This window comes from Barbus barbus, assembly GCF_936440315.1.
Source record: "Barbus barbus genome assembly, chromosome: 6".
Lineage (NCBI taxonomy): Eukaryota > Metazoa > Chordata > Actinopteri > Cypriniformes > Cyprinidae > Barbus > Barbus barbus.
In genome coordinates this window covers 9,395,840-9,407,755 of record NC_136734.1, presented here as the reverse complement: position 1 = coordinate 9,407,755, position 11,916 = coordinate 9,395,840, and the positions used below count along the sequence as shown (strand labels likewise).

At 36.5% G+C, this 11,916-nt stretch overlaps 1 protein-coding gene across 1 annotated transcript in view; it reads left to right on the top strand.

Annotated features, from left to right (window-relative positions):
* Positions 1 to 3,281: 3,281 nt before the first annotated feature.
* LOC306871990 (uncharacterized protein) overlaps positions 3,282 to 11,916 on the top strand; it is a 20,156-nt gene continuing 11,521 nt past the window's right edge. The window contains exons 1-8 of the mRNA XM_079420299.1: positions 3,282 to 3,363; positions 5,597 to 6,137; positions 6,688 to 6,769; positions 7,532 to 7,578; positions 7,666 to 7,782; positions 10,063 to 10,188; positions 10,299 to 10,466; positions 11,738 to 11,859. Coding sequence (XP_079276425.1) covers positions 5,604 to 6,137; positions 6,688 to 6,769; positions 7,532 to 7,578; positions 7,666 to 7,782; positions 10,063 to 10,188; positions 10,299 to 10,466; positions 11,738 to 11,859 — 1,196 coding nt within the window. The 5' untranslated portion in view covers positions 3,282 to 3,363; positions 5,597 to 5,603. The remainder of the gene's footprint in view (positions 3,364 to 5,596; positions 6,138 to 6,687; positions 6,770 to 7,531; positions 7,579 to 7,665; positions 7,783 to 10,062; positions 10,189 to 10,298; positions 10,467 to 11,737; positions 11,860 to 11,916) is intronic.

The following is an 11,916-nucleotide window of genomic DNA, read 5'->3' as shown; positions in this document are numbered from 1 at the left end:
AACCCCAAATATTATCAGGAAGGCTATTCCAGATTTTGGGAGCCAAATGTGAAAAAGCTCTCCAGAGTTTTGCGACCTTAAGGAGTGTAATGGATTGTAGCGTGATAGAAGACTAGTTAGATATGCAGGAGCTAAACCATTAAGGGCCTTATAAGTAAGTAATAATATTTTGTAAATGATACGGAACTTAATAGGTAGCCAGTGCAGAGATTGTAAAATTGGAGTAGTAATATCTTATTTTCTTGACCTGGGGCCTGTTTCATAAAACAAGTTTACCAAATAAGCCAGGTTTATTTCAGTTAGTCTGACTTATTTTGAACCAAATCAACTGACAATAATTCAGACTAACTGAAATAAACCTGGCTTATTAGGTAAACTTGTTTTATGAAACAGGCCCCTGGTGAGGACTCTAGCAAATGCATTTTGGACTATCTGTAGCTTGTTTATTGAAGATGCAGGATAACAACCTAGCAGTGTATTACAATAGTCCAGTCTAGAGGTCATGAATGCATGAACAAGCTTTTCTGCATCAGAAACAGGTAGCATGTTCCTTAGCATGGCAATATTTCTAATATGGAAGAATGCTGTTTTTGTATGATTCTCAAAAGTTGCTGTCTATAATAACTTTATAGAGGAAGTGACAGTACATCCATCTAGATGCAAATTGTAATCTAAGAGATTCTGTGTACTGTTTTTTTGGTCCGAATTAATAGGAGAAAATAATTTGTCATCCAATCTTTTATATTTTTTAAAACACTCTGTAAGCTTAAATAATTTAGATGTTTCATCTGGTCTTGTTGGAATATATAGTTGAGTATCAGCAGCATAACAATGAAAACTAATACCGTATTTTCTAATAATATTACCAAGGGGCAACATGTATATTGAAATAGCAGAGGGCCTAGGACAGATCTTGTGGCACTCCATACTTTACTTGCATTAATTGAGATGACTCACCGTTTAAATAGACAAAGTGATAACGATTGGACAGGATCTAAACCATCTTAAAGCCTGCCCTTGAATACTTGTATAGTTTTGTAATCAGTCTATGAGTATCTCATGATCTATAGCATCGAACGCAGCACTAAGATCAAATAAAACTAACAATGAGATGCAGCCTTGGTCTGACGCAAGAAGCAAATAATTTGTAATTTTAACAAGTGCAGTTTCTGTACTATGATGGGTCCTAAAACCCGAAATTTTTCATAGATATATTTTGTCTGGAGGAAGGAGCAGAATTGAGCAGACATGACGTTTTAAAAATTTTAGACATACAGTAAAATGGAAATTTGAAATGGGTCTTTCATTTGCCAGTTCACTAGGATCTAGTTGTGGTTTATTAATAAGAGACTTAATAACCACCAGCTTGAATGGTTTTGGGATGTGATCTAGAGATAACGACGTATTAAGGAGAAGAGGTTCTTCTGCTACAGGTAACAACTCTTTCAGTAATTTAGTGGGTACAGGATCTAATAAACATGTTGTCTGTGGTTTATTTAAACCACCAAGGTAAAGCATGACTTAAAACTATTGAGAAACATGTGAATGAGGAAGAGAATGTGTGTATACATCAGGTGCTTTGATATAAAAGCATGTGTTTATAGCATCTTCAAACTCATGCTTTCTCTTTCCTTCTCGCAGTTCAGAATTGAAATGAGGGAACATTGATTATGGTACTGAGAAGCACCCTGTGTAATGATATCCATGGTTAAAAAACAAACAACAACTTTTGTTTCTACCTTTATTTCCCTAAGTGGTAATGTAGGACATAGGAAATGTAATAGCACCACTACATAGTGAAATCCAGTATGTGCACAATAATTAACTCAACAACAGCACACAAAAACATATCTTGAATTTGTGACACTGTTCTAGTTTAATATGCTTTTAATATAGGCAATACGCCTACAATATTTTTTTCCCCCTAACAGAATTTGCAATCAATATAATGCTTAAATGCTGAAATGATTGCCTACATCTAATGCTCAAGGCTGCCGATAAAATGACCTGCCAAATGCTAAAATAATTTGCCTGAAATCAGTCAGGATAGTTGGGCTGAATATTACTGCACAAAAGAGACATGCGTGGGAAGAGAAGAAGACTTAATCATGAATGTACACATGCTTAGTATTGGTTAGTACTGGTAATGATGCCCCAGGTCTCATTCTAACATTACATGCACTCTTAAAAATAAAGGTGCACAAAAGGTTCTTCACAGCACTGCCATAGAAGAACCATTTTTAGTCAAAGTTTCTTTAAAGAACCATCTCTTTCGTACCTTTTTATAATCTGAAGAACCTTCTTTCGCCACAAAGAACCTTTTGCGAAACAGAAAGGTTCTTCAGATGTTAAAGGTTTTTTATGGAATCATTTACGAAAAAGGTTCTTCTATGGCACCGTGAAGCACCTTTATTTTTAAGAGTGTAAGACTAAGCATAGCCAGCACCTGTACGTCTAGTAATGAACTTTCCTCCTACTATGAAATGTCATCTGAACACTCTCACAGTGACTGCTGTGAATTCTTCTAGCTGCCCTCTTGACCCATTACTGTCTAAATTCCTTAAAACAGTGTTGTTTTTTTATTACCATACATCATAAGTATTGTTAATAATCCACCTGCAGGTAAATTTTCCAAAGTTTGGCACAGCAGTCATGACAATCATTAAAGGTTTTGGTTTCTGAAAAAAGCAATCTTGTCACTTCAGTGCTCAGGAATTACACAGGCTACCTGTCTATTATTTCCCTTAAAAAAATATAATAATAATAATAATAAGTGAACAGGATGTCCAGACAGAACCATACAGAGCAACTATAATCTTAAAACATTCAAATCTGGTTCTAGGTCCAAACTCCCAAAAGAATCAAGCAGAAATTAGGCCTACTGATCTGACAGGTTTAATTAATCTGCTTAATAAGAACTATTAGAAAACCTGTCAGTCGTTGCTCTCTAGACCTTGAGCACTGCATTTGACAGATAATCACAAGATTGATGATTACAGAACTACCTAAACTGGTTTAGGTCCTACCTACGTGTCTTGTGGTGCCTAACATTCATTAAAACTATGCTGCTTTTATGACACTTTACTTGGTCCTTGCACTTAATTCTCTTCTGTCTTTAATTGTTTTACTACCATTCTATATTTGCCATTGTTGAAACTTACTTAATGAACTCCATTATTTACTGGTGCCCATATTAAATCATCTTTGACCCTTTGGTCCCTCTGTTCTTTATACTCCGGAGAGGTAGGTGGCAGTGTTTGCACCATTCGAGTGAGTCGCAACCAACACATTTCAGAAGAGGAAATCCAGGGGTCCTGTCGATATTTACAATCGATCAAGGAGCGCTTCTTGACGGATATTTGGGTGATTATTAAAACTGTTTGTATTGTTTTGTTGTGTAAGAGCAATTATAGAATGCTCTTTTGTAGTCGTTTTATTTGTTATAGGTGTAATGAAATAATCAACAGTGCCAAAGTTAATCAAACCATTTGGCGAAGTTACTGGTAACAGTTTATTTATCAGCGTGCGACACGTTTCTTGCTCGTGTTTACATCTGCGCCATCACGACAAATGTGATTGCTTTGGGCAGTTTTATCGTTTGAAGATGCTTTTGACAAACATTATATTTAGCAATGGGTTAGCTCTGCGGCTAACTGTACCAAGGAGGTTGGTTACGGCCATATTTTGATGGTTTATTATTCTGAACAAGACACATGCACGGTATATTTCATGTTAAGGTGCAATTTTAACAAAATAATAATGCCCATAGCCAATCCCAGAAATTCTTTTAAACCACAAAACATAAGAACATTCCTCAAGCCTGCCACATAACACCGACTCTAAAAGGGGTTGGGCCATGACTTTGTAAGCAGAGAGATCCTGCCATTTTTAAGTTAAGAATATCCAAATTTAATATTTTTCACATGAATTTAGATGGGACCATGCAATTATCGCTTCTTGTCTTGTAGATTGGAAAGCTTTATAATTTAAAGTTGTATATAGCTGCAAACTCCAATCTTGTGACGTGTTAATTGTGATATTAACAAACCAGCATATATTTGGCCTTTTAATATTATATCAACATTGATTAATAAGCATTGTCTAGTTAACATAAGCTTTAACTTGTGTCAGTTTGTTAATCTCTACCAGCTATGTGACGTGATAATCATAAATTAAATAATTTGGTTTCAAATGCTTTTGTGAATTGTGATTCTGTTTATTAATTTGCAGTTAATACATACAGCAAATGCGCCTCTTCTATGCATGAACATGTTTTTAATTTTCTGAATTCAAATTAATTTCACTGTGTATTTTTTATGGTATGGTGATACAGAAGTCCTGGTATCACAATGATGAAAAAATTCTCATTAACAGAATGAAAATCTCACTTGTCCACCAAATCGCAAACAGATTTTTTTTTATATATATATATATATATATATATATATATATATATATATATATACACGCATATAAATTATAGTAATTATACATTATATAATTACCTAATTGTATTATATAATACAAATAGGTAATTATATCTTAAATTTTACCCCTCTTTAGTGTACATTTATAGACGGTATACAGAAATAATATGGTAAAGATTTATGGTAAACTAAAATATATTCAGAGCCATTTCTATTGAAGCTAGTACGTCATGTTTTTACATAATTTTATAATTACACATGTAATGATGTTGTAATTTAGTACATTTAAAAAAAATATTAGGCTAACTTTAAATATAATTTCAAATAATACACTACAGCCAAAATCAAGTATGTTTCATGCGCTTTAGTAAGTTAGTCACATCAAGTGTATTACACAAAAGATTAGTAAAACAATGATTGAATATAAATCATTAGCACAAAGTGCACTATTTAAAATTTGACCTAAATGTTTACAGTCTTGAAAGTGTACTCTCTCTGTGACTGTATAGACTTGGTGCCACTGTCAGCCTAATCACATTAATAGCAATAACTATAAACAAATATTTTCCAGTACTTATATGGTCAGTTTGGTCACTAATACTATTCTTCAAGTGTTAACACATCAACACGCTCTTTTTTTGGCCTATTCTGTGTAAATCAGTGTAAAAACTATATACATGTTGTATAATAATCATGCATGTTCTGTTTGTATTAGGGCTGTGCAATTAATAGAATTCGATTATCATGGGCATTTCGTCAGTAAAGCCGGTTCAGTGATTGGCAGGAAATCGCCATCACCTGCTTTCAAATGGAGCAGGAATTACTACACAGAGCTGTAGTTCACCGACAAGATCGCAGACAAATCGCCTTCGATTATGAACACGAAATTGCCTAGCTTGTCAGTGAATTACGGTTCCGTGTAGTAATTCCCGCTCCATTTGAAAGCAGGTGATGGCGATTAACTACTAATCAAGAAACCGGTTTTACTGACTAGATGCGCATGATAATCGAATTCGATTTAATTGCACAGCCCTAGTTTGTATTGTTGTAGTATAATTATCATCTCTGCTGCCGCCATCTCAGTTTAAGAAATCCATAATCAAAGTAATAGATTTGTCTTTTCTGTTCTGACTGTGAAATCTGCCTGTTTCTCTTTACTGTCTGTAAAGGTTAGCGATGGACACATTGGATGGCGGTGCCAGTGAAGTCACAAATGAAGCTGAGACTGTTGGTGCGCAGAGCCTGTATACGACGCTTGGCTTGTCATCGGAAGATGTGGATGCACTTGCTCAGATTCCTGAAAGTGAAATCAGCGTAGAAACCCTCCCTTATCTAATCATGCAGCTCAAGGCGAAAAGAGCCAATAAAGAGTCAGCTACCGCAGACACTGATTACAGAGACAAGTCCAGAACTTCACAGGACAAGCTGAACACACCCGAAAGATGCACCAGTGACAGATGCAGAAGCCCCTTGACTTCCAGCTCAGCGCGGCGCTCTGGAAGCCACGGGAGCCATGAGCATCATGTGAGAGGGGATGGGCATAGGAAGGTTGAGAGGTACACAGGAGGAAGAAAAGACCAGGGCTACAGGAAGTCATCCCGAGAAAGACAAAGCGTGGATCATGTGACTGAGGAGACGGAGTCTGGTGACATCCCAATGGTTTTCCCACGTAAATGCACGCTTTGCAAGTGTGTGGTGAATTCCATAAAGGTAGCTAGCAAAAAATAAATAAATTGAGTACCACAATTAAAGTAAAACAACAAAAATACCTAGAAATGATTAACATTTTGTAAAATCACATATTAGGGATGGGTGTTGTGACCAATGGTTCGAAAGAGTTTACTTTATGGGTAAAGCTATCCATGCTGCTATCAGCGGGTAGTACTGCTTAACATTAAGAAGTGAGGGAATACAAAAATAGCCAGACAAGTCAAGACAAGGCAGGGATGATGTGAAGTGGAGTTTTATTTTGGTTCCTTCATAGATATATTGTATGCATATTGGAGATTTTAAGGCTTCAGACTTGACTCATTCAATCATAATTTTGAAATGTTTTTCTTTTTAAGTCCAAATAAGTTCAAAATATCTCAAAAACAAAAGTATTTAATTTACTAGAATATCCAAAGTTAGGCATTTTCATTTAGACAAATATATTATACTCATACCATGATGTATGGTTTTCTTTCTGGATGAAGGTGATTATCATAATCTGTTGTATCATAATCCTAAATGCTTATTTTTTTGTTTTCTTGACTGTCAGACATGGAAAGACCATCTTTCAGGTGTCCGCCACAAATTACGTGAATCAGAACGAAGACCTAAAAGACCCTGCCACTCTGAATGTAAGAATAATAATTTGATTACTTCATTATTACATTCATTACTAACACCACCGAAATGGGTTTAGTGTCTTTTAGTTTGTGCCTATTAACTTTAAGGTCATCTGCAACAAGCTAGCGTACTCCTAGAAGTTGACAAATGTAGGAAAATACAGCAAATATACAGTTTTCCCCCCTTTTCTTGAAATTTAACCACAATTTACATTTATTCATTATTCATTTATTCAATTGCAGACTCCAAAGTCACTTACAAACGAGGAATACAACAAGTGATCCAACCTAAAGAAGCAAATAACACAAGTGCTTGTAGTTTTAAACATCGGCTAGTATAGTACAAGCTAGAACAGAGAGGGATTAAGGGGAAGTGAAAGTATAGATATGTATTTATTTATTTATTAAGATGCAGTTAAGTGCTCACAGAAGAGAAACCAAAAATATTGATCTTGTAAATGCCTCTGTATAGGTTCATTTTTGTCCATTTAAATGCTCTTGTAATTGTGACATAAGCAAAAACCTATTGGCTATTTATAAAATGCCAATTCCTTAAGTATAATTTTCTCCAATTTCCTGTTTAAACAGGAAATACATCAACATATGAAAGAAAACTGGCTCATCATGCCAATTCATAGGGTTTTTAAGTTTTAAAATTTAATTATTTTCATTTTAAATTTCACTTGTCCAAGTTATTTTATATATAGTACTGTATACATTTTTTATAACAACTAAATTGCACAAAATTTATAAATTTAACTTTTTTTGTTTAAGGGGATCAGTACATGTCCACCACATCAGACCACCTCTACCCTCCTAAGGTAATTTAAGTTGTATGCTGTTTTATGTTCATTTCTGTTATTTTTGCACTCAAATTGCTTTTTTTCATGTTGTTATATTATCCTCAGTCCAATACAAGAGTGGTAGTTGCCAAGTTTCCTATGGGTGCTGTGGCCGTGGGGGAGCTTATAGAGCTTGGCAAACCATTTGGCACAATTGTGAAACACCTGGTGTTCCCAGCAAAGGTAATTACAGACCAGAAAGACATTATACATTTATTCTCTGTGGTGAACCATTTTGTAATTTCATAACAAATTTGCAACTTGGTTTTGCCCACCAGTGCTTTATTCAGGGCTATGGGGGGAAAAAAAAGATAGTCCTACATTTACAAAAACTTGTTAATATCATGTTCGAGTTCATGAGTTCACCTACCAATGGTATGAGAGGAACACAGCTTTCACTCATTATTTATGCATTACTAGTCAATCAGAAGTTTTTGATCTTATAAGCAAAAGATGCGCATAGTATCCAATTGCAGAGTCACACTCAAGTGTATTGTCACAACCCTAATGTTGCGGTGATATAGCTCATAATTTTCCAAGTGTATGAGATCTATGAGGTCAATCATACAAACCCGATTCCAAAAAAGTTGGGACACTGTACAAATTGTGAATAAAAACAGAATGCAATGATGTGGAAGTTTCACATTTCAATATTTTATTCAGAATACAACATAGATGACATATCAAATATTTAAACTGAGAAAATGTATCATTTTAAGGGAAAAATAAGTTTATTTTAAATTTCATGGCATCAACACATCTCAAAAAAGTTGGGACAAGGCCATGTTTACCACTGTGTGGCATCCCCTCTTCTTTTTATAACAGTCTGCAAACGTCTGGGGACTGAGGAGACAAGTTGCTCAAGTTTAGGAATAGGAATGTTGTCCCATTCTTGTCTAATACAGGCTTCTAGTTGCTCAACTGTCTTAGGTCTTCTTTGTCGCATCTTCCTCTTTATGATGCGGCAAATGTTTTCTATGGGTGAAAGATCTGGACTGCAGGCTGGCCATTTCAGTACCTGGATCCTCCTTCTACGCAGCCATGATGTTTTAATTAATGCAGTATGTGGTCTGGCATTGTCATGTTGGAAAATGCAAGGTCTTCCCTGAAAGAGACAACGTCTGGATGGGAGCATATGTTGTTCTAGAACTTGGATATACCTTTCAGCATTGATGGTGCCTTTCCAGATGTGTAAGCTGCCCATGCCACACGCACTCATGCAACCCCATACCATCAGAGATGCAGGCTTCTGAACTGAGCGCTGATAACAACTTGGGTTGTCCTTGTCCTCTTTAGTCCGGATGACATGGCGTCCCAATTTTCCAAAAAGAACTTCAAATTTGGATTCGTCTGACCACAGAACATTTTTCCACTTTGCCACAGTCCATTTTAAATAAGCCTTGGCCCAGAGAAAACGCCTGCGCTTCTGGATCATGTTTAGATATGGCTTCTTTTTTGACCTATAGAGTTTTAGCCGGCAACGGCGAATGGCACGGTGGATTGTGTTCACCGACAATGTTTTCTGGAAGTATTCCTGAGCCCATGTTGTGATTTCCATTACAGTAGCATTCCTGTATGTGATGCAGTGCCGTCTAAGGGCCCGAAGATCACGGGCATCCAGTATGGTTTTCCGGCCTTGACCCTTACGCACAGAGATTGTTCCAGATTCTCTGAATCTTTGGATGATATTATGCACTGTAGATGATGATAACTTCAAACTCTTTGCAATTTTTCTCTGAGAAACTCCTTTCTGATATAGCTCCACTATTTTTCGCCGCAGCATTGGGGGAATTGGTGATCCTCTTGCCATCTTGACTTCTGAGAGACACTGCCACTCTGAGAGGCTCTTTTTATACCCAATCATGTTGCTTATTGACCTAATAAGTTGCAAATTGGTCCTCCAGCTGTTCCTTATATGCACATTTAACTTTTCCGGCCTCTTATTGCTACCTGTCCCAACTTTTTTGGAATGTGTAGCTCTCATGAAATCCAAAATGAGCCAATATTTGGCATGACATTTCAAAATGTCTCACTTTTAACATTTGATATGTTATCTATATTCTATTGTGAATAAAATATAAGTTTATGAGATTTGTAAATTATTGCATTCCTTTTTTATTCGTAATTTGTACAGTGTCCCAACTTTTTTGGAATCGGGTTTGTATATTCATGAAAACAAAATCAATTTGAATAAGGAAAGCAATAACTTTGCCATAGTATCTTTTCAAATGTTAAAGTTGCCACAGTCATTGCATGCCTTGCATGTGCTGCACTTTGTTTGTACAATTTTGTTTTATTAGGTTATGTATTAAAATTTGAAAGATAATAACAATATTGTTTGAAAAGTGAGATCTCTGATTTTAGTCCTTGAAAACCAAAAAAAGTAGTGCTTGAAAAGTTCTTTCAAAGTCCTGGAATTTCATTTTGCAGTATCTGTATGAATTTTTGTTTGCTGGGTAACAGGGATTTTTGGAGTTTAATTCTCACAAGGAGGCTCAGAATATGGTCAATCACTTCCAGTTGAAACCAGCCTTCATAAAGGAGAACCCAATAATCCTCTACTTATCACCAACAGTGGAAGGCATTCGTGTGAGTAGGAACCCCACAAATCACACCCTCTGTACATAGTTTAACAATCTATCCATTTATCATGGATTTCCTTGACGGTTACGTTTTGTTTGCATATGTTTGATTGACAGACATCACCCAAGTTTGATATGCCTTCACCAAAACGAACAAAACGTTCAAATGCGCCTTCAGTGGTTTGTTTTTCACGTTTGCCTACGGGGGAGGGTGTGGAGGCTGAAGTGCTGGAGCTTGCAGGCATGTTTGGTGAGGTGTGGCAGTCAAAGTTCTCTGACTGTAAGGTGAGGATTACCATCTTGAAGAACTTGTGATGTCAACTTATGTAGTGAAACTCAAGAGACCTTTTAATGTACAGACTAGGGCGGTGGAAAATGTACACTAATCAGCCACAACATTCAAACCACCAGTCAAATGTCGTCCCTCTCGTAATGTCAAAACAACCCTGATGCATCAAAGCATGGACTCCACAAAAACTCTAAAAGTGTCCTGTGCCCTCTGGCACTAAGACAGATCCTTTAAGTCCTGCGAGTTGTGAGGTGGGACAGTCGCGTACCCCCCAGGCATTTAACGTCCTTCTGCGTACCCCCTCTCTCACACTGTAGTCACAAAATATTTTGAAAATGTGCACATGTAACACACATACCTTTGTAAAATGACTCCGTTTTAACAAAAACATCATTTGTATGCAACCTATCGTAATTGTTTTAATAAATTACTGTTTAATGTAATGGGTGCTGGATATAACTCTGCGATGTTTGGCTGTATCGGAGAGAGTTAAATTGTTCTCTTTGGACAGTCTGTGTCAGTATTGTTTTTTATGCCAGTAAGTGCTGAGAACACAAAGGTATGTTGTCACGAAGGGCATCAAAGTCTTTTACAGCGCGATTTGCAGCTGCGACAAAACCTGCCACCCGGGAGGCAGCTCCCAATTCGAGATGCAATTCTACATTTATTTACCTATTTGCCACATTACCTTTTATTTTATTCCTCACTTGCCTGTGAGAAAGACATGCTCAGTTTAATGTTATTTAAAAGTGCGATATAATAAATTTTTACGGTACATTTCAGTATTTTGTTTACGTATCCCCTCCGTCACATACCCCAGTTTGAGAAACACTGCTCTAGATAATCAGTTGGATTGAGATCTGGGGAATTTGGAGGCCAAAGCAGCTCTTTGAGCTTTTTGGTATGTTTCTTATACCATTCCTGAACATTTTTTGCAGTGCATTACCCTGCTGATAGTGGCCACTGCTATCAGGAAACACCATTGCCATGAAGAAATTTTTATGGTCTGCAGTAATATTTAGGTGCGTGGTACATGTCGAAGTAACATCCACATGAATGTCAGGACCCAATTTTTCCCAGCAGAACATTGTCCATAGCAAAACACTGCCTCTGCCAGCCTGACAGTGCATATATATTGATACTTCACTGAGATTATGCTGTTAAATTGAATCAGTTTGTGAAATAAACTTTTTCAATTAATTGTATGCATTAATTTTGTTTGTTTTCCCCTGTAAAACGAGTTTTGAGTATGTCTATGTGTGTGTAGGCCTTGATTGAGATGGTTGACTGGCGTGATGCTGACATAATGGTGAAGTATTACTACAGTAACCCACTGAGGATTCAGGGCAAAAGTGTTAAAGTGTCCATGTCACACATCACAACCCTGAGGTAAGAGGATTCAAGATTCAAGATTTTTATTTGTCACATACACAATTATACAGGGTA